The sequence below is a fragment of the Mobula birostris genome, chromosome 10, assembly GCF_030028105.1.
Source record: "Mobula birostris isolate sMobBir1 chromosome 10, sMobBir1.hap1, whole genome shotgun sequence".
Lineage (NCBI taxonomy): Eukaryota > Metazoa > Chordata > Chondrichthyes > Myliobatiformes > Myliobatidae > Mobula > Mobula birostris.
The window spans coordinates 75,324,192-75,350,862 of record NC_092379.1 but is presented as its reverse complement, the minus strand read 5'-3'; the positions used below and the strand labels follow the sequence as shown (position 1 = coordinate 75,350,862).

Here is a 26,671-nt window from a genome sequence, read left to right as displayed (position 1 = left end):
ATGCAGCTTACTGGAGATATAGTTGCTTAGTACAGTCTTTGTAAGGCTTAAACCCTTAACACTGACTTTCATTATTGTATTGTTTAATTAGTTTGTTATTTTTATTGCCGTAATACTGCAAGATATCAGAAGTAGATTGTCTGGAAAGGTTTTGTAACAGACATAAATTTGGGCTTTTTCGTAAATTTTATTTGTAAAGATAACCAGAAATAGAGTTTTAAATATGGATTTCAGGGAGAGAAGTAGAATTGTTAGTGAACTGCACTTGGGAACAATTGTCTATGCTTCACCTTTTGTGTGCTTTTGCTTTCTCTTCTACTCCCTGTTCTTCATTGTCTTTTTACTTTTAGTTTATTTAATAAGCAGCCCACTTTCAATGTTGCTATACTTCTGTGTATTTCTAGAATGCCAAATGTGGCAGTTTTAAAAAAATACAAAATAACTAGTCTTGATTTTTCACATGTCATTACTAATAACTTCCATATAATTTCCCGATACCTTTCTTACTTCCTTGTTTCCTATTGGAATGGTTGATGGTCATGGTGTGTGAGTACAGACGGAGGCCAGTAACTTTTAAAGCATCATTCAATGAAAACTTTATCCAGAGGAGAAGGTCAGCAGGACCAGGATCAAGGTACATTTACAGAACAAACAGAAATTTGAAACTAGTTTACTTGTACTAATGTATAAATATTTATAAAATTTGCATTAGATTATTTTTCACTAGTTAGCATCCATAACATCAACACCTAATTTAACTCAGAATCTTGAGCCTTTGGAATGTGACATTATGGGGTGTAGTCATAGATTTTGAATGTAAATATTTTGCCATAATTTTTTTTAAAAATCTTTCATACATAGTAAACTCTAATAGAGATCAAATAAGAATTAGCATATTATGCAAGACAAAAACTTAAGATGGTAAAATCTAGGCCGCAGGTTTGCTGTTATCTTAACTGAATGCTATCCATCCCAAAGGTTTCACATTCCTTTAAAGTTTAAGTTCTCTCCTGTTTCTGGGATCAATATGCTGAATTAATGTCTGCTTGTTACCACTTGAGTAAAGTGCTGAAACTAGTTCCCTTTTTTCCAAACCAAAAAAATGAAGATTCTGAAAATCTGAAATTAAATCAGAAGGTGGATGTATACTGCAAGTCGGGCAAGATCTGTAGAAAGAAAAATAGCTAATATTGCATGTTGGTGATCCTTTCATCAAGTACTAAAAGAATGAATGAATGAATGAATGAGTATGTTTTAAAAGAGGAGATGGGCGCCAAGAACAAATAGTCTCCACCCTTTCTAAAGTTGCATAGGTGGCAACATGTGCTTTTGGTATTAGAGAAACATGCTTTTTAATTATGGTTGATGTGCCTGAAAATGAGAGTAAAGGGAGTTGAAAAGAATAGTAAAGCGATCAAATAAAGTGCTGGAACTTGTAGATTTCAAAAACAGCATTTACTAGAAATTGGAAATGAAAGCAATTTGAGTATCAGGTTGCACCAGATGTCTATCAGCTGCTATATTCTGACTTTTACAGTTCCACTCTTTCTTCTTTTCCCTTTGTCTATTACCCTCTATTTACACTCCTCTGGACAAGTCATCTGTGGATAATAAACATTCTTTCCCCTCAGATGGCATCCAACAGCAGTTGTGTCCCCGCATATCTTCATGACCATCACCACCTCTTTGCGTCTCTTAACTTAAAACAACCTTTTATTTTTTTCCATTCTAATAAGAGGCCATTGACTGAATCATTAGCTACCTTTATCTCTGCACATATGCTGCTTGGCCTACTGAGTTTAAATTTTACTATGTTCATTTTTTCACTTCCATTGACATTGACCTTGACCCTCTCTTTAGTTCCTCACATTAGTGTTCAGAACTTTTACTTAACTATAGAAATGTCAAATTATTCTGTCTCTCCATTCTTGTAACCAGGGTGTGAGAGTAATATTTCTCTTCCAAGTATCTATGTAGTTTAGTTGGAAAATTGTGGCTCCATTACATAACTGATAGCTCACAAATATTGTTTTGTATCTGGGACCCTAGATCTACATGAAATAGTTTCAGTTGTGTATACCAGTCAAGTATATGCTTGCTAGTTTTCCCCTATTCCTCAGAATAGTTTTGAAAATAGAATATGTCGTTCAAATAACAGAATTCTGAAATAGAGCCAAGGCTGTAGTTTCAGATATTGAAACCTTTTATAAAATTGATTCAGTGTCTAAATTAAGCTTTTTTAAATTTTCTTGCTGCTCCATGACTCACTGAAACCAGTCCATTTTCCACAATTGCTGCTTGAATTTTAGTATTTGATCTTTCTGCCTTGTATTCTAATGTCATCTGTAGACGTTCAGATTCTTTCAATTTTCTTTAAACTTAGTCAGGGAATGTGGGATCACCTTATAGACTTCCATTGGCATTAATAAACATAGTTATTTAAGCATTACTGGTGGAAAATTACTGTTTATTGTCACCATCTCATGAAAGTTCGGTAAATATTTGGTGTCAACATATATGGTTAACATGTATGAGTCTGTTTCAAAGTTAGCATGTCGTAAAGCATATCGTGACTTGTTTGTTGCTGTTACAGGTTTATTGTAATAGAAAATCAGAATGCTCCTCCTTGAAAAGTGGTCAGAAAGCTTGATGTTTGAATAATACAGGATACTTGTATGCAGAGGAAAATAGTTAAAAAATTAACTGAGCTGTTTCTGTTTTCTGAATTCTTCAATATCTAGTTTAAATATAGTTTTTAGAATAAGGCATCGGAAAAGTATGAAAGTGAGCAACTACAAAAATAATATTTTTAATAAAAGAACAATTGGTGCCCTGCATCAATGTACGTTGTTGCTTGGTTAATCTAACTGGTGTATTTATATGAAACTATATTTCTTGCAGACTGTTAGTACACTCATCATTAAGTGGAAGAGACAAGAAGAAAAAACCATTGGAATCTAATAGGTATTTTTAATCCTTATTCTGTTTTGCACTTCCTCCCTTCCTCCCTTCCCCCACGCTGTCACCATGTGGGCTTCATTTATGCTGTCGTCATCCAACTATTTAAGTACATATCTAAATTTGAAATTTCTCTGATAAGTTTAGTGAAATAATGCATGCTGGCACTGGTTTCCTATAATTTACATAACATCAAAATAAACACCATGCAGTACTTAAAATTGTGGCTATGAAACATTACTTTTGTAACAGTTTTAAGTGTTTCCAGTTCATACATCAGAAGTCTAATACAGTGCAAGTATGTTTTCATTGGTATGTATTTAAATTTGAACTTGCATACTCCTGTCAAATGTCCCCCATGGTTATCTCTTGGGGCTGGAACTTACAGTTCATTTAAGTTCTTTTCATGTCTTCCAGGAACTGTGCTAGCACTTCTGAACTCGCCACATGATCACCACCAGTAAAGTTTCTTTTACAGCAGATCTGAATTTTAAAGCAAATTCTTGGCTGAAACCATAGTGTTCTACTGAACTTTTCTCACAAATATATTTCTTTTTTAATTTAATTAATAATAGGCTCTGGAAACTGAAAATATTTTAAGGGGGAACTTGCTCAGAGGGTGATGAGTGTGTGGAACAAGCTGGCAGTGGAAGTGGTGGATTCAGGTTTGATTTCAACATTTAAGAGAAATTTGGATAGATACATGGATGGGAAGGGAATGGAGGGCTATGATCCAGGTGCACCCCAATGTGACTAGCCAGATTAATAGGTCGGCATGGTCTAGATGGTCTAATAGGCCTATTTCTGAGCTGTAGTGTTCAACGACTCTGATTCTATCCACATTGCTAAGAGCTGCGGTCCTTGGGATTAAAAAAAAGAGGAGTGGTCAGAACTCGTGCCTTCTATTTATCCTTGTAGCAATATGTTTTTTTTGCAAATGCTGGATAAGATGTGATGTGAAGTATCATGATAGGTGCTTGCATTTGATATTGTTTTCAATTAAAATCACAAAATTTACTGAATTTGTGAATGCATGATAAATTTGGACTCTTAAAGATGGAAATTAATGCTTGGGTAAAATCTATTCTGCCATATTTTGCTTAAATATAATAATGATTCCTCTTGAATCAATTGAAAGTAAAAACACAATCAGAAATTATTTTATTGAAGTGGAATCTTTGTTTTTCTACAGCTGAAGTGCCAGGATAAGTGTGTTGGCCTGCAACTTTTCAGGAGTAGATGGATCTGTCAGGGGCTTTATGGGATGCTTTGTTTCCTAATTTATATTTTCTGTGCACATTGCTAAAGGGTAACCCCATTAAAAATATGATTTGACACCCCTCTCCCTCTCAAATAGCTGCACAGAGCCCTAGAACTGGATATTAAAATAATTCTTGATCAACCCAAAACCATCAATGCAGTATTCTTGTACTAGTATGTTCTGAAAGCTACTGCTTAGTCTCAAGGATACATTTACAGAGCTTAAGTTCCAAGGCTGTTAATATTTTGATGAGATAGCTTAGCCTGCATTTGTATTCTACAGATGTTGTTTGATCTTCTGAGTGTTTCCAGCATTCTTATTTTTATTTCAGTTCTACAGCATGTTAGAACAGACATAATTGTGGATGAGCCAACATTGACATTGAACCAGCAATAATGCTTTCAGTGAATTACATGCTCTTTAAAAAATATATACTTTCAAAAAAAACTACCTTATTTTTAGAAATAAGCTTATATTTAAAGGGAGTATTGTATTAATATATTTAACGTGTGATGTTATATTTAAGCTTATTTTTATTTCAGTAGATCAACAGATAAGGTAGATTCACCAGGATCACTCTTCAGCTGTCGGGTAAGATGGTGTATTTTTTTTGTCAGACCATTTTTTGGTAGACAATTCTGGTGTCTTTTTTTTTCTTTTTGATCATTTTCAACATGAGTAAATTAGTGATAGAACTACCCTATGTTGCCTAAATACTTGCATGTCATTAGTTACTTGGCTGGCTCTGATGGTTGCTCCAAGTACTTTGTTTCAAAGTACCTTTCATTCAGTTACACCATTGGTGATAAGAATCAGTTTATTCAACTCTGTTAGATATGTTTGATAACTACTGAATGTAGTATCCTACTCTACAAATCCTAATTAGTTAGCAACGAGTCACTGATCAGTAATTGATCAATTATAAATATCATGCTAATTGACAAAATGTGCATTATAACTACAAATTGTTTTAAAATAAAGTATTCCATTGTTTACAAGATTGATTATTAATTGTATCAAATATTAAATGTATTCAGTTTTTTTATCCTGTAAAAGAATATAGCTCTTTTAGATGTGTTCAAGACTAGATGCAGCTGCTTACAGGAATGCATAGCCTGGGCTTCTTTCAGTTTTGTATGTATATATACAAAGGCCTAAGTTACTTGCCAAATTACAAAAATATGCTTTGTGACTTAGATTTTTTTTTCCAGATACTGACTATTGTTTCCAAAGAGAATGGGAAGTTTTATAATATTTAGATATCTGAGAAAAATAATTAACAACTTAATTTTGATTTATGAAATAGCTATTCTTTGAATTAAAAATAGATGATTATGAATGCATTGAAAACATATCCTGTATTATCAGAAAATGACCAGAGAGCTGATGTTTACCAAGTGACAAATAATGGCCATGTATTATTGAGAGTTTGAAATCTCCACTTTTTAATTTCAATGTCAGCAAAAGAAAAATCTTGTTAATATATCAGGATAGTATGTGGGAGGATCAAAGTTTTACTGATTTTTGTTTAAATTTCTGGATTTACAAAATTGCTGGAAAACTAAATAAAACAGCCATAATATATGGAGGAAAAAGCTCTGTGTTCACATGGAGGAAACATTTGATTACATTCTGTATGTACTATTGCCATGCTAAATGGGATTTCATTATCAGAGGAAGGAGTTCTCGAAAGGTGGTGCTGAGGAAGCAATGTGATTGCAGCAGGACTTGGACAATTTGGAAGAATGGGCAAAAAAGTGACAGATGGATTACAGTGTTGAGAAATGTATGATAATTCATTTTGGTAAAAGGAACAATAGTGTAGACTGTTATCTGGATGGCCGGACTGGTGGCGTAGTGGCATCAGCGCCAGACTTCGGAGCGAAAGCTCCCAAGTTCGAATCTGGCCGGCTCCCTTGCACGCTTTCCATCCATGCTGGGTTGAGCGTCGAGCTAGCAACTCGGCTTCGTAAAAATAAGAAAGCCTGCTTAAAAAAAAAACACCGTCATGACAGCGTCCCGATGACTCCACTTGGAGTTAAGGTCTTTCTTCTTCCTCTGTTATCTAAAAGGGGAGAAGGTTCCAACATCAGAGGAGCATCTATCAGAGGGTTGTGACTTGGATTCTCAAGTCAGAGTCCTCGGCATTCTTAAGCAGGAGGGTGAACAGCCAGAGGTCATGGTCCATGTAGATACCAATTACATGGGTAGGACAAGTGACAAGGTTCTGCATAGAGAGTACAGAGAGTTGGGTGGCAAGTTAAAGGGCAGGAACTCCAGGGAGGTGGTCTCGGAATTGCCACTCGTGCCACATGCTAGTGAGGCCAGAACTAGGAGGATTATACAGTTTAATACATGCCGAAGGGGTTGGTGTAGGAGGGAGGGCATAAGGTTTTTGGATCATTCATTTCTCTGTCAGGGAAGATGAGACCCGTACTGAAAGGAAAATTTGCACCTGAACTGGAGGGGGACTAATATCCTGGTTGTAAGGTTGGTTAATGCATAGTGGTGTTAAATTAGAGTTGCAGGGGGACTTTTAAATCATTACTTGGCATCAGAGAGAGGTAGCAGATGATTAGAAGACATCAAACGTGGTCTTGATCTTCAAGAATACAGCAGGAAAATAACGCCTAGCAATTGCAGACCTATGAGTCTTGTGTCATTATTGGGGTTATTGAAAAAGAAATTGAGGGGCGGGATTAATAATTTGCAGAGTCGGGGACTAATCAGAGATAGCTCGTATGACTTTGTCAATGATAGATCCTGTCTGACCAATCTGACTGTTTTAAAGATATAAAGTGTACTGATGATGTAATGCAGTGGATATAGTTTAGACTTCAATACTTCCTTTGATAAGGCCCTGCATGGGAAAGTGGTCAAAAAGATTAGGACCCATCAGGGTAAATTGGATCTGCAATTGACTTGGTAATATGAGGTAAATGATTGACGGCAGAGGGTTGTTTTTGTGATTGGTTGCCTGGGACAATTGATGCTCCATTGGAGTTGGTGATGAGACCCTTGCTGTTTGTAATAGATGTGAATGAGTTGGATGTGAATATAAGCAACCATGATGTATAAGTTTGCAGATTGACACCAAGTTAAGAGTTGTCGGTATGGAGAGTAATCAGGCTACAGGGTGTTTGCATTATGTTGGTGAAATGTACTGAGAAGTGGCAGGTAGAATTTAATCCAGATAAATGAAAAGGTGTATTTTTGGAGTACCTCTCAGGCTCGGTTATGCAGCATGAAAAGAAGCGTCCTTGGAAGTACTGAGGAACATTGGAACTTTCGTATACAAGTCAAAATCCTGGAAGGTGGCAAAGCAGGTAGATAACATGATTAAGAAGGCCTTTGTGATGCTGGCCTAAATTTAATAGTTAGAGTATTGAATACATGTCACGGTGGTTATGCTTTGACTTTATAAACCTTGTATTGAATACAGTTCCAGTCGCCTCACTATTGGAAGGAAATAGAAACATAGAAAATAGGTGCAGGAGTAGGCCATTCGGCCCTTCAAGCCTGCACTGCCATTCAGTATGATCATGGCTGATCATCCAACTCAGAACCCTGTACTTGCCTTCTCTCCATACCCCCGATCTCTTTAGCCACAAGGGCCATATTTAGCTCCCTCTTAAATATAGCCAGTGAACTGGCCTCAACTGTTTCCTGTGGCAGAGAATTCCACAGATTCACCACTGTCTGTGTGAAGAAGTTTTTCCTCATCTCGGTCCTAAAAGGTTTCCCCTTTATCCTTAAACTGTGACCCCTCGTTCTGGACTTCCCCAACATCGGGAACAATCCTCCTGCATCTAGCCTTTCCAATCCCTTTAGAATTTTATACGTTTCAATAAGATCCACCCTCAATCTTCTAAATTCCAGTGAGTATAAGCCTAGTCGGTCCAGTCTTTCATCATATGAAAGTCCTGCCATCCCAGGGATCAATTTGGTGAACCTTCTTTGTACTCCCTCTATGGCAAGAATGTCTTTCCTCAGATTAGGGGACCAAAACTGCACACAGTACTCCAGGTGTGGTCTCACCAAAGCCTTGTACAACTGCAGTAGAACCTCTCTGCTCGTGTACTCGAATCCTCTTGCTATGAATGCCAGCATACTGTTTGCCTTTTTCACCGCCTGCTGTACCTGCATGCCCACTTTCAATGACTGGTACACAATGACACCCAGGTCTCATTGCACCTCCCCTTTTCCTAATCAGCCACCATTCAGATAACAATCTGTTTTCCTGTTCTAGCCACCAAAGTGGATAACCTCACATTTATCCACATTAAATTTCATCTGCCATGAATTTGCCCACTCACCTAACCTATCCAGGTCACCCTGCATCCTCTTAGCATCCTCCTCACAGCTAACACTGCTGCCCAGCTTCGAGTCATCCGCAAACTTGGAGATGCTGCATTTAATTCCCTCGTCTAAGTCATTAATATATATTGTAAACAACTGGGATCCCAGCACTGAGCCTTGTGGTACCCCGCTAGTCACCGCCTGCCATTCTGAAAAGGTCCCGTTTATTCCCACTCTTTGCTTCCTGTCTGCCAACCAATTCTCTATCCACATCAATACCATACCCCCAATACCGTGTGCTTTAAGTTTGCACACTAATCTCCTGTGTGGGACCTTGTCAAAAGCCTTTTGAAAATCCAAATATACCACATCCACTGGTTCTCCCCTATCCACTCTACTAGTTACATCCTCAAAAAATTCTATGAGATTTGTCAGACATGATTTTCCTTTCACAAACCCATCCACTGGAGAGAGTGCACTGGTGATTCACCAGGATGTTGTTTGGGGTAGAATACTTAAATTATGAGAAGAGACTGTAGAGTCTAGGTCTGTTCTTTCAGGAGTAGAGGAGGTTAAGAGGGGATACAATTGAAGCATTTAAAATTATGATGGGGAACAGATAGGGTAGATTGCAGGAGACTTTCCCCATATAAGTTGTTGATAAAACTAAAGAACATAGGATAAGTGGCAGGAGATTTGAAGGGGATCAGATGGGAACTTTTTCTCCCCCCCCCTAGAGTGGTGAGTGTGTGGAATGCACTACCTGAGAGAATGGTGGAAGCAGTGTTGTTGGCAGCAATTATGTGTCTGGACAAACTCTGAAGTTGTCTGAACATAAAAGTTATGGGACAAGTGCTGGAAGATAGGATTAATAGAGATGGGTGTTTACTTGTCAGCATGGGCATGATGGGCCAAAAGGCCTATTTCTATGGAGCATAATTCTTTAACTCAATGACATCAAAGATTTAACTGTATGTTATATATGTTACTCATACAATCACTAATCAAATCACTACAGGTTTCCCCCCCCCATCCGAAGGTAGAGCATTCCTATGAAACAGTTCGTAAGCCGGAATGTCGTAAAGCGAAGAAGCAATTACCATTAATTTATGTGGGAAAAATTTGTGAGCGTTCACAGACCCAAAAATAACCTACCAAATCATGCCAAATAACACATAAAACCTAAAATATAGTAAAAGCAGGAATGATATGATGAATACACAGCCTATATAAAGTAGAAATACTTTTCTACAATCATTGCTGCACTGTTCTCCGTAGCGAAAATCTCACGCAAGCGCTTTCGGCAGAAACACGGCTCAAGCGCCGATGGCAGAAACACTCTCCAGTAACCTTTAAGCTATGAAACTGCCAAATCATGCCAAATAACACCTAAAAATACACAGCTGATATAAAGTAGAAATAATGTATGTACAGTGTATTATCACTTATGGGAATCAGGAAGACATCGTGCACACTGATGGTGGTATGTTAGGCTGAGTTGTCGGAAGTTAGGGTGGTGCAGTGGCCCCCACCCTCCGGGCAGCGACCCGATACTGATCCGCGAAGCATGCAGTGGTACAGCGGTAGCCGGGACTCACTCAGCACATCTTTAAGAAAAAAGCCGAAATAAACAAGCTAATTAGTTAGGTGCTGCCTGGCACGTAATTGTCAGCCCAGATCAGAGGCGATTTCCAATTGTGTCGCCTCTGATCTGGGCCGACATTTACGTGCTGGGTGGCACCTAATTAATTAGCTTGTTTATTTCAGCTTTCTTTCTTCAAGATGTGTTGGGTGCCTCCCGGCTACCGCTGCATTCTTTGCGGATCAGTATCTGTTTGGGGCCCGGGGGTTGGGGTGGTGGGACACTGGGGTGTCGTCTGTTTCCATCAGTGCTGGCAGGTCATCTTCTCCTTTGACTGCCTGCCTCGATGTCAAAGGTCGAAGTTTGTCGTCTGCTGTGGCTGATGTGGAAGGCTTGCTTGATTGCTTAGCCTCGCGCATTTTTAGATCATGCAGTTCTTTGTAAGGACTCAAACCATCCTGCAAATATGCCCTAAACCGACGTATCCTTTCAAAATTAAAGTCGTACTTTATCATTGCAGCGAAAATCACACGCAGTTGCTTCACGTTCACTTCCTGGACGACTTCACTTTCAGTCTGTTTGCTACTGCATTCAGTTTCGATTGTTATCCTTTCCTCTTCCAATTGCATCAGCTCTTCATCTATCAGTTCTTGGTCATGGGATGCCAAAACCTCTTCAACATCATCACAAGCCAAACTCACTTGGTTCTTACTTCGTTCACCTGGATCGAAACGCTTAATTATGTCTAGTTTTACGCTAAGTGTAACATCCTTACGAGCTCTTTCAGGCTTTTCCGATACCTTAGAACTCATCTTGCTAACAGATGCTGACAGGCATGTGTTTAAGCAATGCCGGCTAGAATGCAGTTCCAAATCCGGGGGAGAGCGGCTGCTCGGGGTGTGTACTGCTTTTTTTTTCGCGCGCTGCCTTTTTTCGTAACAATGAAAACACCTTCTGTTAGCAAAAACAGGTAACTAATGTAGGTCTTTCATAACAGTGAGGTTTCGTAAAGCGAACGTTCGAAAAGCGGGGAACACCTATATTACAAATCGTTTAAACTACTTACAAGATTTTAAACTGCTGTCAGTTTGTACAATCTTTAATTCGGTCATTGTTGTTACACATGCGGTCCTCAGATTGTCCATTTGTACTTGATGTATTTTTTTGAGCTGGCTTGCTCATCTGACCCCACTTCCGACTGCAGCTGTGTTGGTTGATTGTTTTTCTCCTTATTCTCATTTTCCACTAGTGTTGCTGCCTGACCAGTTATTTGATTGGTCACATAGACTCAGTTGTTTTTATTTTTTTATTACAAAATATGTAATCTCTTGTGTTTTCATCATCGGCTTCTCTGGAAAGTTTTGCTTTTCATAAATCTGCGACCCAAGTTTGTTTATTTCGGGATATAGTGTGGAAGAGGCTCTTCCAGCTCTTTGAGCCATGCCACCCAGGACCTGATTTAACTCTAACCCAATCATGAACAATTTACATTGGCCACTTTACCTAGTTGTCAAGTCTTAGGACTGTGGAGGAAATCGGAGTACCTGGGGTAAACCCACACAACCCTTCGGACAGCATACAAACTCCTTACAGAGGACACTGGGGTTGAATTCCAAACTCCAATGTCCCAAGCTGTAATGGTGTCATGCCAACTGCTAAGGTACCGTGGTGCCCAAAATAATCTTCCCTAATCGGGAATGGGACCCGGGTCGTGCCAGTGAAAGCACCAAATCCTAACCATTGGACCACCATGGAACCAAGTTTTTATATGTTGAGAACTGACCCATGCAGTTCAATAGGTACATTTAATGTCAGAGAAATGTATACCATGTACATTCTGAAATCCTTTTTCTTTGTAGACATCCATGAAAACAGAAGAGTGACATTTAAAACGTTAGAACCCAAAGCTCCCCCTCAACTCCCCTCCCACGCACAAGCAACAGCAAGGCAACGAACCCCCCACCCCAAAAACTACTCAATCACCCAGTAATTTGATATACCACAGTGTCTTGCCCTCTTCCTCCACATTGTTTCAGGGCTTTCAGGTGCCTGCAGTAGGCCGTCCATGATTCAGCTCCATACAATAATGTGTGAAAAATGATGGTTGTATAAACCAAAAGTTTTGCTTGGGCTTGTAGATTGCGGTCTTGAAAGACTTTTTTCCTTAATTTTGCATAGGCTCCACTAGCACTACTCAGCCAGTGGTTACATTTGAAGAGAGAATGCTGTCAAGGTCTGGAAAGTGGTCTACATTTTCAAAGATGATTATCATCAACCTTTATCAAGGGCTGGATAAATGACTGGTTGGGTAGTGTAGTGACTGATATTGGACTTGTGTTTTTTTAATTGAAGAGGAGGCAGTGGGGCTTAATGCCTTAGTAAAGCCATTCGGGATATATTGAAAGTCTTCACAGTGTACTGCAATATATCATAAGATACAGGAGCAGGAGGCCATTTGGCCCATCGAGGCTGCTCTGCCATTCAATCATGGGCTGATCCAATTCTTCTAGTCATCCCCTCTCCCCTGCTTTCTCTCCATTACCTTTGATGCCCTGGCTAATCAAGAACCTGTCTATCTCTGCCGTAAATACACCCAATGACTCGGCCTCCACAGCCACTCCTGGCAACAAATTCCACAGATTTACCACCCTCCGACTAAATAAAATATGCTCATTTATTTCTTCTACCAAAGTCCTTGACCATACACTTTCCAAGATTGTATTTCATTTGCCACTTCTTTGCCCATTCCCCTAACCTATCTAAGTCGCTCTGCAGGCTGTCTGTTTCCTCAACACTACCCGCTCCTCCACCTATCTTTGTATCATCGGCAAACTTAGTCATAAATCCATTAATCCCATAGTCTAAATCATTGACATACATCATAAAAAGCAGCAGTCCCAAAAGCGGATCCCTTTATTCCCACTTTTTTTTTCTGCCAATCTGCCAGTGCTCCACCTACGCTAGTAACTTCCCTGTAATTCCATGGGCTCTTATCTTGCTAAGCAGCCTCGTGTGCGGCACCTTGTCAAGGGCCTTCTGAAAATCCGAGTACACCATGTCTTCTTCATCTCCTTTGTCTACCCTGCTTGTAATTTGCTCAATGAATTGCAGTAGATTTGTCAGGCAGGATTTTCCTTTCAAGAAACCATGGTGGCTTTGGCCTATCTTGCCATGTGCCTCCAGGTATTTCGTAATCTCATCCCTAACAATCAATTCCAACAAACTTCCCAACCACTGATATCAGGCTAACAGGTCTATAGTTTCCTTTCCGCTGCCTCCCACCCTTCTTAAATAGCGGAGTAACATTTACAATTTTCCAGTCATCCGATACAATGTCAGAATCTATCGATTCATTGTTAATGTCTCCACAATCTCTCCAGCTACTTCCTTCAGAACCCGAAGGTGCATCCCATCAGGTCCAGGAGATTTATCTACCCTCAGACCATTAAGCTTCCTGAGCACCTTCTCAGTCATAATTTTCACTGTACAGACTTCACTTCCCTGACACTCCTGAATGTCCGATATACTGCAGATGTCTTCCACTGTGAAGACTGGTGCAAAATATGCATTCAGTTCCTCTGCCATCTCTGCGTCTCTCATTACAGTATCTCCAGTGTCATTTTCTATTGGTCCTATATCTGCCCTCAACTCTCTTTTACCCTTTATATACTTAAAATAGCTTTTAGTATCTTCTTTGATATTAGTTGCCAGTTTCATTTCATAATTCATCTTTTCTTTCCTAATGACCTTTTTAGTTTCCTTCTGCAAGTTTTTAAAAGCTTCCTAATCCTCTTTCTTCCCACTAGCCCTGTCTTCCTTGTTTGCCTTCTTTTGGTTTTGCTTTTACTTTGGCTCTGACTTCACTTGTCAGCCACGGTAGTGTCTTTCTTTCATTCAAAAATTTCTTCTTAGAAGTAATGTTGTCATCCACGTACTGAAGCTCCATGATAGCAGTGGTGCTGACGTTGTATTTGGCCTTCAACCAATTGAGGTTAAAATGTTTGCTGTCCATTGTATACCCGACTGGGATTCTTTGTGGCAGGTCTTGGCCAGTGAGGTGAAGGATGGCAGTAATAAAAATGGCAAATAGGGCAGGCGCAATGATGCAGTCCTGTTTGATTCCTGCTTTAACAGCGAAAAAGTTTTGATTCATCGCCACTATTGCTGAGTGCTGTGGCTGACACGACTTTGTGCAGTAGCCTCGTTGTTTGTAAGTCCTAGGATATCAGTGGAGAGAGCACTTGAAAGTACTTAACCATGACACCACAGCTGAACTAGTGGTTAGTAAGCAAATGCTCCTTCAGAGATCTGTGAAAGAAGACATAGGGAAACCTCCCAGTATGAAAAGTCCATAATGCCATTGGGAGCCTGAAAAACAACAAAGCCACTGGTCTTGACAAGATCCCAGCACAGCTCATCAAGGAAGGTGGACCAGCACTCCTGCACCACATGCATGCCCTGTTCCTGAAGGTCTGGGAAAAGGAGCAGAGCTCAGGGATGGAGCAATAGTGACCATATTCAAGAAAAGAGATGAGGCAGTTTGTAACAATTATAGAGGCATCTCCCATCTGTCAACAACAGGCAATGTGCTTGCAAGTATCCTTGCCAACCAACTCATTCCACTGTCTGAAGAAGTATTCCCTGAATTGCAGTGTGGTTTCCGTCCATCTGGAGGTATTACAGATGTGATCTTCACAGCACGCCAATTACAGGAAAAATGCCGTGAACATACGCAACCCTTATACTTAGCTTTCATAGGTTTGACAAAGGTACTTGGTACAGTAGACTGATAAGCTCTCTCTCTGGCATGTACTATCAAAACATGACTCCCTTGATATTCTTTATAATATCCTACTGACATTCCGAGTTTACTTGTAGGATTGCAGGGATAACTGTGTTTTGTTATCTCAGATTTATACGGATGAACAGGATATTACAAAGTAAATTGTGGGTTTTCTTGACCTATCATTAAATTTCTCAGAGACCACTTTCAGGCATGTGCAGATTGAACAATGCATTATTGATACATCTTGTTGTAAGTTCAGTGAAATAGCAATGTGGTTTGATTATAATCTCTAGTACTGATGATTTGTGTAGTTTTGTATTTTTTATTGCTGATTATCATTTTTCTGAATAATTACAGTCAACAGGTGTTTCTGACGAAGTTGAAAAACAAGATGTGAATAATACAGATCAAAAGTATGGTGAGGTTCAGCGACCTGTAGAATGGCATCATGAAGAAAGGAAACACATTAAGCAGATCAGAAAAGATCAGATGAAGGTATCTTAAAATTTCAGGACATTTATAAAATCTTTGTTCCCCAAAAAATTATAAAAATTAGTGATGGATGTAAATCCTATTCAAGAAACTTGAATTACAAAAAAAAAGACAATTAGAGTGGAATAATGTTTGGAAAAACCTTTTTGGAGCAGATGTGCAAATACATGTCTGAAGCTGGGGCGGATCGACTCTTTCACAAATGTAACTTCCTCAACCAAAGTCACCAAGACAATTACTATTCATCCTTTCTGATGATGAAAGATATATAATTTGAAGTATTAAATTTGTTGCATAAATAGAGCATAGAACAGTATAGCACGGTGCAGGCCCTTCAACCTACGATGTTGTGCTGACCTGTATAAATCTACTCCATGATCAGTCTAACCATTCCCTCCAACGTGGTGCATAACTGTCCATTTCTACCCAAGAGGCTTAAATGTCCCTATTGTATCAGCCCCTACCACCACCCTGGCACCATGTTCACCACTGTCTGTTAAATGTTTATGGTCTGTTTTTATTAAAGATTATAAAAGAACAACATTTTTCCACAAGTTGTCATAGTAAAGTTTCTATTGGGCTTTATTCAGACCTGTCTAGTATGCCCTGTTAACATGAATAACATGCATTCTAGTTGATAGACTATCCCTTCTCTACATTATGTTTATTTTTGTTTTTATTTTTCCTTCTTGTGCTTAGATTTCTGACAGGGAATATTTTGTACCACACATTTCTCATTTAAATGGTGAACATTTTCCTGTTGAAAATCCATGGTAGAGTACACATGGTACGATTGTGTAGTAGTCAATGTGATGCTATTACAACTTGGATGGGAGGGGTGTTCCAAAGTTCGGAATTCAATTCCAGTGCCATCTGTTAGGAATCTGTACTTCCTCCCTGTGGAATCTGTGGATTTTCCCCAGGTGATCTGGTTTCCTCCCTCAGTCCAAAAAACATACTGGGTAAGTTAATTGGTCATTGTAAAATTCTGCTGGGGTTAGGCTAGGGTTAATCAGTTTTGCCGGGGGTTTGAAGACCTACCCCACACTATATCGCTAAATAAATAAATAAAATGACATGCAACTTAGGCTTGTCACATCAAAGGGCACATAGTTTCTTCTGTGTGCATTATATTTTTTGTGACTTCGCTGAATTACTATGCCTTAAAATGGGCACAGCCTACCTGAGGAGAAGTTTTGAAGGAAAATTGACTGCATTTAAAGGCATTGGAGTTATTTGTGGGCAACGTTACTCCAGTTGATTTTGATGTTTTAGAGACCAGCGTACACTGAACCTCTAATAGAGCCTTTAAGACCATTTTCTGGTAAAGGTACAGATGTTGATGCTATTGCATCTGACTGAAATCTAAAGTAAGTTTTATGGAATCATAAGATGTGTGAAAGTGTAAAGTCCTCAACTTTATATACATCTCTTTAGAATTCATCAAACACATTGAGCCTGTAAAAACTACTGTTTTATAATGTCAGTTATGTTTTATTATTTTGTGCATTATTATTGCATATTAGTAAATTATTGTGTATACTATTATTCTATACTTTATTATTGGTTAAGTCTGCACACTGCTAAGCGAGTTTTAAGTGCTGCTGCTATAACGAAAGAATTTCCCACTCGGAATCATTGATGTGTTAGTATTATTATTACTATTAGTTATCCTTTTCACACCTAATTCAAAATATAAAATCCAAACATTCCTGCACGGAGTTTTCAACCTAAAGCACTCTTTGCTGGGTTTCAGTATGGACAGAGGTCCATTCCAGTGGACTTGAATCCAGTGCTTCTTTTGCTTCAGAGCTGGAATTGTGGATGGTAACAAAAATGTAAGTTTATTACACAGAGCTAGATGGCAGTGTAGACTGTGAGGAATCTGCAAAAGCCTTGTAGGATATAATTAAGTTCATAGAACATAATGTGAAAGAGTGTAAGTTCACCCACTGGTAGAGGAAAAAATAGAAAGGTAGTATTCTTTTTTTAGTTGATGCTGAAAGGCTGAGTTCTTATTCTTCAATTCCTGAAAGTTAGCATTCAAGGAAAGGAAGCAATTAGCAAGGCAAAAGATATGTTCATCTTTATAGTGAATTGATTTCAGTGCAAGATTATAGTGATCTTACCATGGTGGGGTCACATGTAGAACATCATGCATCGGCCAGTTCTCTCTTGCAGATTGATTCCTGGTTTGGTGTATGAGAGAAATTAAGCAAACTGGGTCTGTGCTTTTGACTTTAGATGATCATATTCATACTTGCAAAATTTTAATGGGGCATTAGAAGCTGTCTGCAATGTTGTTAACCATGCTGCTCTGTCAAGAACCAGTGGTCCCAAAGTAAGAATGTATTCTTCCCCTGCAAAAAGCCTAATTCCATGCTATATCTCCAGCACCATTTAAGGTAGTTCATGGGAAAACAATAACAATGCAGAATACAGTGCTACAGTTACAGAGATAGTGCAGGCAGACAAAGTGTAAGGTCATGAAAAAGTAGATGTGATGCTGTGTCCACAGCTCTCTGCAGTTTCTTGCCGTCTCGGGCAGAGCAGTTGCCATACCAAACCAAGATGCATCCAGATAGGATGTTTTCTGTGGTGTGTTTCAAAAAATTGGTAAAGTTCAACAGGGACATGCTGGTGCCTTTTTTGCCATGTCATGTACAGTGCTTTGAAAAGGTATGCAGCGCCCACAACTATTTTCACATTTTACTGTCTTATTTTCTTAGTTTAAAATATATTGAAGTAGAATATTTTTGAGCTAATACACAAAACATTATGCATCATGCCAAATTAAAAGAACAATTCCAAAACCTGGCAACAGTTTACTTAAAATTTAAAACCACAATTGTGAGGCTGAAGAACTATTCATCCCCTTTGTAATTACAATGCTAACTTTCCACAAATGCAATTCTTTGTTACCTAACCAACGCTCCCAATCTGTTGATGTAGAAAATTGGAGGATCACCTGTTTTCAATGAATTCATGAGAATAAATACCCCCTCTCTCTGTTAAGTCCAACAGTATGGTCGATTTTCAACAGACCAAAAGCAAAATAAAAACAGAAGGGCATTCAAGACAAGTCTGGGAAATGATAGTAGAGAAGCACAAATCTGGGAAAGGGTACTGCACTGAGAATACCTCGGAGCTCAGTGCACTCCATCGTGGAAAGGTGGGAAAAATATGAAGCCACAACCACACTGTCCAGGTCAGGCTACCCCTCTGAACTTAGTCACTGGAGAAGAATACACTAGTAAGGGAGGCTACTTTGATGCCAGACTGAGTGAGCTACAGAAGTCAGTGGCTGTAACTGGAGATGAAGTTCATGGCTGTACAATCTCTAAGGCCTTGCACAAAAAGGGTACTTAAGGCAGAGTGGCAAGGAAGGAGACCTGGCTTCTTTTTTAAAAAAAAGCTTATCCTTGCCTATATAGACTTTACAAAGTTTCACTTAGAAGGTACTATAAAGATGTGGAAGGAGGTCTTGTGCTCAGACGAGAGCAAAGTGCAACTTACTGGTCTCAGCACTAAGCGGTATGTGTTGTGCGAATCTAATATTACACATCAGCCAGGTAACACCATTCCTACAGTAAAGTATGGCGGAGTAGCATCATGCTATAGGAATGCTTTTCAGCATCAGGGACTGGAAATCTGGTCAGGATTGATAGGAAGATGAATGCTGCTAAATACAGAGATCCTGGATAAAAACCTGCAAATCTCTGCCAAAATTCTTAAACTGGGGAGGAAGTTCATCTTTCAGCAGGACAATGACCCAAAGCACATTGCCAGAGTTACCATGGAGTGACTTCAAATCAAGAAAATTGATGTACTTGAGTGGCCCAGCCAAAGGCCTAATTTTAACCCGATCGAACATCTCTGACAAGACTTCAAGATTGCTATCCACCACCCACTTCCACCTGTCTCTTCCCCGCCCCCCCCCCCAACTACTAACCTGGCACAGCTAGAGCAGTTTTGCAAGGAGGGACAGGGAAATTTTGCTCCTATCAGTTGTGCAAAGCTAATAGAGACTTGTGCAAAAAGTCTACTGGCTATAACTAAGTACTGAGCAAAGAGGAATGATTACTTTTGAACTGCTGATGTTTCAGTTTCCGAATTTTTAATTTTCATGCTTTATTATTTTCCCTGGTTTTTGGATTTTACTGTGAAAAAAGAAGCATGTAATTCACAAATATAAATTCTGCATTAAATTGATCAACATCTCTGGTTGATACTCAATTGTGTGAACGAAGGATTGAGGGCTGAATACATTTACAAGGTACTGTATGGTTGAACCAACTCAAACTATTGGTAAAATTTACTTCTAGATACTTGAAGTTCTTAATTCTTTCAACCTCAGCACCATTGATGTACACAGAAGCGTGTGCATTGCCCCCTTCCTGAAGTTAATAACTAGCTGTTTGGCTTTGCTGACATTATGGGAAAGATTGATGTCATCATACCATGTTAGTAGGCTCTCAAACTCCTTCTTTGTCCCAAACCATTATTATTTGAGAATTGGCCAATACAGTGGTGTCTTCTGTAAACTTGTAGATCGTGATCGAGCAGAGTCTAGCACACAGTCATGAATGTATAGGGATTAAAGTAGGTAGCAGGGCATTAATGTTGCGGGTAATTGTAGTGGAGGTGATGTTGCTTATTTTTACTGATTGTGTTCTGATAGTCAAGCAGTCAAGGATTCAGTTGTAGAAGGAAGTGTTATCTCCCAGGACAAAACAGGAGAAAATCTACAGATGCTGGAATTTTGTGTGTGTTGTGTCCCAGAGTTATCTGTCTTGCTGTATTGCAATATTTTTGTAAATTTCCTAGATAGTCCAATTCATAAGAATCCTGGTATGTTTCATGAGTAATTTATTTTTGAAGTACTGTAATCTACTTTGTATGTTTTATTAACCAAAATGTTACTGAATGAGCAGCATTCTAAGTTAACTCATCTGTCGTACTTTTGTTCAGCAGCTAAAATCTTCAAAAAAGAATAAAGAGGAATTTGCATATGAAAATGAGGTATGGGTTTCTAATTTCACATCTTTCATGACTATACTGCAGAAAGTTGAATGGAAAGTGCACAGTGAAGCTGAAAGTGAAAATTAAACCACAGAGGTTGTGGAAAAATGGTGAAATAACAATCAGGAAAAACCCAATCTTCATAGATAGAGGGCAACCAACAAATAAATTTGGGTAGAAGATGTGAATTTAAGTCTCTTAGGTCAAGGGAATGATGTACACCTTATAAATCAGGGAGATATAAAATGTAGGAGAGGCAATAATCAATAACTAGAGTCCCAACATTGACCTCTGTGGCACACCTTTAATTATCGAACACCATTCAGAGAAACAATCTTCAATAACTACCTTCTGCTTCCTACCTCCTGAGACAATTTTGAATCCATTTTATTAGCTCTCTCTGGATTCTATGGGGCTTCACCTTCCAGATCAGCCTGCCATGTGGGACCATGTTAGAGGCCTTGCTAAAGTCCAAATGGACAACACCCACTGCTCTAACCTCATCTTTTGATTACCTCTTCGAAGAGTGTATGCTTCCTTTTTATAGATCTGCACCTCAGTGTCTTTGATCAACCAGGGTTCCCTAAACTTGCTAGGTTTAGCCTTCACCCTAACAGGAACATGCAGTCCCTGGATTCTTGATATCACACTCTTAAAAGCCTCCCACTTGCCATTAGTTGCTTTTCCTTTAAACCGGCTCATCCAATCCACTTCTGCTTGATCCTACCAAATTCCCCCCAAATTAACCTGTGGCCCATCCTATCCTTTATCATCACTATCTTAAAACTAAAGCTAAATTGCCCCTGCACCATCCCCTCAGAGGAAATTCAGTATTACACCCTCCCAAATAGAGCCCTCTGTATATTGAGCCGGGAAGCTTTCCTGGACACATTTCACAATTTCCAGCTTGTTCAGGCCTTTCATAGTCAATACCAGGGAAATTAAAATCTCTCTGTAATACAATCCTGTTATTCTTACAGCCATCAGCAATATCTCCACAATCTTTTAAATTTCTTGTTCACTCTTGGGGAAGGGGGTCTATAGTTCAGTAGTTTCCATGTTATATCCAAATGGCCCTCTTGAACAATACCCCGAATGTTGTGTCTAAGCTCTATTGTTGCAGTCTTCCTTATCAAAAAGATGATACCTCTCCTCACTTACCTGTATCTCTGTTACACCTGTAACATCTGTATCTTGCCTTTCTCAGCCATGCTTTTGTTATTGCTGTAACGTCCCAGCCCTATAGATTATTCATGCTTTGAGTTTCTGCACCTTGCCTGTTAAGCATCATGCATTGAAATAAATGCATTTAACTGAGTATTATTTTCCCTCCCTTAACTATGCCCCTGGCAATCTTGATTACTAAACTCGCTCTCACTGTTCTTGCTTTATCCCATGACTTGCTCCTGCTCACAGTCTAACATCCTTGCCAGTTTAGTATAAGCCCTCCTATGCAGGACTCTCAATCTTCCCTGCAAGGATATTGGTCCCTTTTCTGGTTCAAGTGCATCCCATTTGTCTTGTACAGTTATCTCTACCCCAAAAGAAATTATAAATGATCAAAGAACCTAAATTTCTGCACCTTGCTGCAATTCTTCAGTAATGCATTTATCTGGCCTGCCTTTTTATTTCTGACCCCACAAGCACATGGTATTAGGAGCAACCCAGAGAGCTCTACCCTCAAGGTCCTGCTTAACTACTTACACTCGGGCAGGATCTCATCCCTTGTTTATCCCACATCATCTGTACCAGTGTGTACAATGACTTCTGGCTATTTGCTCACCCCCTTGATAAAGTTCAACAACTGCTTAGAGTTGTCCATTAAGACAACTGCTTAGAGTTGCTAACCCTTCAGTGTCATCCCCACAGTAGTATACAATGAGCTTTATCTGTTAGTGAGGGGAATAGTTACAGAACAGCCCTGCATTGTCTGCTTACTCTCCTTGCTTTTCCTGGTGGTCACACACATGTATCTAATGCAACTTAGGTGTGATCACTTCAGTAAAAGTATTATTATGATGCTCTCAGCACTCTGGATGATCTTGAGTATGTCAGCCTTCTTCATTTGCTTGACCCAGTTTGTCAGGAGCTGTAGCCAGGTGCAGTTCTCACAGATTAAATCAAGGAAATCATTCTATCCGTTCTTTCCCATCCTTCCATATTTAAGTATAGTGCTGGAGTAACAGGGAACTTTTATTCTGTACAGAATAAAAGAAGAATAGTTAGTTGCTACAAGCTAATCACCCGAATCTTGGAGGAGGGTAAATTACTGCAAAGAATTCTAAATTGCTTGGACCATTTGTCATTTAGGAAAGTATGGATTAATCAGGAGCAATTGGCATGCATTGAATAAAATGTTTTCTCTAAGTAACATCAGAATTTCTGAGAAAGTAGCCATGAGAATTGATGTAGTGATGTAGCTTTTAGCAAACTCTGATCAGGTTGAGTTGCTGGTAAAGTAAAACTCCATTGGATTTTGGGGGGAAAAGGAGAAAGTTCAAAATTATATATCAATAATATTCAAATTTATTTATCTATAATTAGAAATTAATAAACTAATTTGTGGGAGTTCATTGGTATGTGTTGTGTGTCCATAAGTCAGGAATTTTTGACATGAGCACACTGGCATTGTTACCAAAGTCTTGAAGACAAGAAGGTGACCTCTCTGAAACATTCAAAATTTTATGGGGCTTCACAGGGAAAATGTGAAGATGAGGTTCCCTTGTTTAGGGTGTCAGGAACCAGGGATTACAATCTCAAAATAAAATTTTGCTACTCAAGACCAAGGTGAGAAGAAATTTCTTCACACAGAATAAAATGACTCGAATTGTCTGTCCAGGAGCTGTGGAGCCTGATAAAGTTAGAGCAAGAAGGTGGTGCTGAGATTTAAAAAAAAACAGAATCCTTTATAACTGTAGTAAAACACCATTATTCTTGTCTCAAAACTCTTACAACAAAAGTCATTATGCTGCTTGATTTCATAATCGCTGCCGTACCTGCATTTAACTTTGATTTATGTAAAAACACTTTTGTTGTTTTTCCATCAGAGTAAATTCACAGAATGAAAGCAGAGGGTAAATTACTTGTAAATGCTTTATTTAATGTTCTTCTGAGATTTGAGGGTATTTGCAAGACTAGAGAATTTTGGCCAAGAAAAAAGATTGAAATGGTTAGGACATTTTCATACTGAAATGGAAGTGATTGAGTTGAGATTATGTGGGCCAAGTATGTAGATAGCTGAAATTTGTGAAGGTTGGACCACATGCAGCACACCACATGACATTAATAAACGTACAGGATAGAAATATATGTAATCATGGGCCTGTTTTAAATTTTGGTAGGGAAAAAAAAAGTAAATCACACCATTGTATGGAAAATAAGCAACTGAATGGAATGTGAAAGAAAACAATACAAACTGAAAATTCTTGAGCCACGAGAAGTCACAACAGATTTTTTAAAAAGGCAATTACATGAATTAACTAAACATTGGGGTTTATTTCTTAAGTTGTCCAATTATTCGATATCAAAGTCATACTAAATTTGTAACATCTTAAACTTCTAATTTTTCCTCTATCTGGTTGTGGCCTGGTCTGTATCCCTCAATTTATGCCAACAGAGAAATTGGAACAAGCCTCAAGTCTGTCTCCCTTAACTCCCTTAGATCTCCCCATCAGTACTGACATCACCGCTATTGTCCTGGTTTCTCCACTATTGGAAATGTTTGCATTTTGTCATCACTCTGTTTAGTTACATTTGTTTTCTTGTGTCTTTTGAACTCTTACATCTCTCTACAGATGCTGATGATCTGTAATTTATACAGTTTGTTTTACCTTCTTTTCTTTCTTGGTTTCGTGGCTACCCGGAGAATTAAAGGATTTCAGAGTGATATATTTTGATAATAAAATGAACCTTTGAAGCTTTTTGACTAACTACATTTGTAGATATATATGCATTTCTTATATTATAAGGACTCTTAGGGAATTGGCAAGAATGCAAAAAAGTTTTACAAGGTTTTACCTGTCAGAAATGGAAGAACAGGCTGAGAGTCTCCTCAAAAGGAAAGTCTTAGATAGTTAAAGTTATACAAGGTACTGAGGGATAGTCAAAAGTTTCCACTTATGAGCAAAACCAAATCAAAACCCTGTAACACACACAAAAAATGCTGGTGAACACAGCAGGTCAGGCAGCATCTATAGGAAGAGGTACAGTCGATGTTTCGGGCCGGGACCCTTCGTCAGGACTAACTGAAAGAAGAGCTAGTAAGAGATTTGAAAGGGGGAGGGGGAGATCTGAAATGATAGGAGAAGACAGGAGGGGAGGGGTGGATCTAAGAGCTGGAGTAGGGAAAGGATCATGGGATGGGAAGCCTGGGGAGAAAGAGAAGTGGGGGGAGGGGAGCCCGGGGGGTGAGAGGGACAGAGGGAGAAAAAAAGGGAAAAATAAAAATATATAAAATAGATAAATAAGGGGTGGGGTGTGAAGGGGAGGTGGGGCATTAATGGAAGTTAGAGAAGTCAATATTCATGCCATCAGCTTGGAGGCTACCCAGACAATATAAGGTGTTGTTTCTCCAACCTGAGTGTGGCTTCATCTTGACAATAGAGGAGGCTGTGAATAGACATATCAGGATGGGAATGGGACATGGAATTATAATGTGTGGCCACTGGGAGATCTTGCTTTCTCTAGCAGACAGAGCATAGGTGTTCAGCGAAATGGTCTCCCAACCTGCGTCAGGCCATTTTCTGGTCATCTCTAATTTTGTACCTTACGGTTGAGAGGATGAGAATTGTGTACCACAAGAAATAAATAAGGCAAATAATATTGGTGTATTTAAGGCTGCATAAATATGCAAAAGAGTTACTGTGGTTAAATGAAGAAACATGGATAGAAGTAAAAGCAGAGTCGGAAGGATGGCTGGTCAAAGCATGGTTTGGCCAAGTTGTGCAGTGTATTCAAGAAGACTACGGTTCAAGTTGTGAACTGTATCATTCTTTTTTTTAATTGATTATTTTCAGGATGAAGCGTCACTGGCAAGGCCATCCCAAATTGCTCTTGGTAGTGTTGAACTCCTATCTTGAACCTTCTGTTAAAGGCATTAGCAAAATGCTGTTGGCTAGGAACTTGTACAGTTTTGGCCCAATAACAACTAAGAAGTGACGTTATATTTTCAGGCCAGTTTGATATGGTGTATGACATATAGAAAATCCTGCAAGTGCTAAGTGTTCCCATGGATTTGCTGCCAGTGTCCTTTGTGGAAGGCTACAGAAGTCTAGGAATTGTTGTGCCTGGTACCCTACGCGAGTAATTGTATTTTGTAGTTATTCCAAAGTGTGTTGGTAATAAAAGGCATGAATGTTTAGAGTGATGAATGAGTTGCCAATCATGCAAGTTATTTTCTTATGGAGAAATGAGACTGCAGATGCTGGAATATGGAGCAACAAACAACCTGCTGGAGGAACTCAGGAGTCGAGTAACTTGGGGGGTAAAAATTATCAACAATTTTGCTTTAAACCCTGCATCAGGCTATTTTCTTCTGTCAGGTTAATGAAATACACCGCAAGGAAATAGGTCACTCAAGTCGCAGTCTATGACCCACACTAACCCTAGACTAATCAGTATTATTTTAATTCCCCGTGGATTCCCAATTACTGCCCCCACATTCTATAACTTAAAATCACATTAAGGACACATTACAGTGAACGATTAATATGACAATCTGCATATCTTTGGAATGTGGGAGGAAAATGGTAACACACAGAGGAAGCCTATGGGGTTACAGGGAGAATGTGCAAACTCCTTTCAGATAACAGTGGAGGTCAGGGCTGAACTTACTAGCTGTGGCACTGTGCCATCTTTGGCATTGAGGCGAATGGAAGATGCAGCATGTTTTAGTAGTCAACTGAAACTGCAGGTTAAGCAAATTTAATAACCCCTTATGTAGGTATAGACAGTCCTTTTGTCTTGATAAAGCATCTTACCCAACTTGAATTTGGTCAGTGATCATATTTGCACATAAATACAAAATATTGATTTAATTTTGGTGAAATGAATTTTAATTTAAGTTCAGCAAATTATTGATGACTTACCACCTTCATTTAACATGAGTTGTAGCAAAAGCCTCTTGAGTTGACAGAATTGATTGCAGTGTATAATGCGAGCTTTTCCATGTTGAATATCATACGTTGTTGAAGAGTATTAAGATGGTAGTTAATTAGTCTTTTCTGAAGACAGGAAATATCAACTCCAGTTCTTTGAGCAATTTTATTATTTT

General features: G+C 39.0%; 1 protein-coding gene across 3 annotated transcripts in view; it reads left to right on the top strand.

Moving 5' to 3' along the window:
* lrch2 (leucine-rich repeats and calponin homology (CH) domain containing 2) overlaps positions 1 to 26,671 on the top strand; it is a 174,886-nt gene that overhangs the window by 122,152 nt on the left and 26,063 nt on the right. For 2 of the 3 annotated variants that reach the window (XM_072270487.1, XM_072270488.1), the window contains 5 exons: positions 557 to 634; positions 2,902 to 2,964; positions 4,762 to 4,810; positions 15,244 to 15,381; positions 20,350 to 20,400. In XM_072270487.1, the coding sequence (XP_072126588.1) occupies positions 557 to 634; positions 2,902 to 2,964; positions 4,762 to 4,810; positions 15,244 to 15,381; positions 20,350 to 20,400 (379 nt within the window). The remainder of the gene's footprint in view (positions 1 to 556; positions 635 to 2,901; positions 2,965 to 4,761; positions 4,811 to 15,243; positions 15,382 to 20,349; positions 20,401 to 26,671) is intronic. The other variant, XM_072270489.1, reaches the window with a different exon arrangement.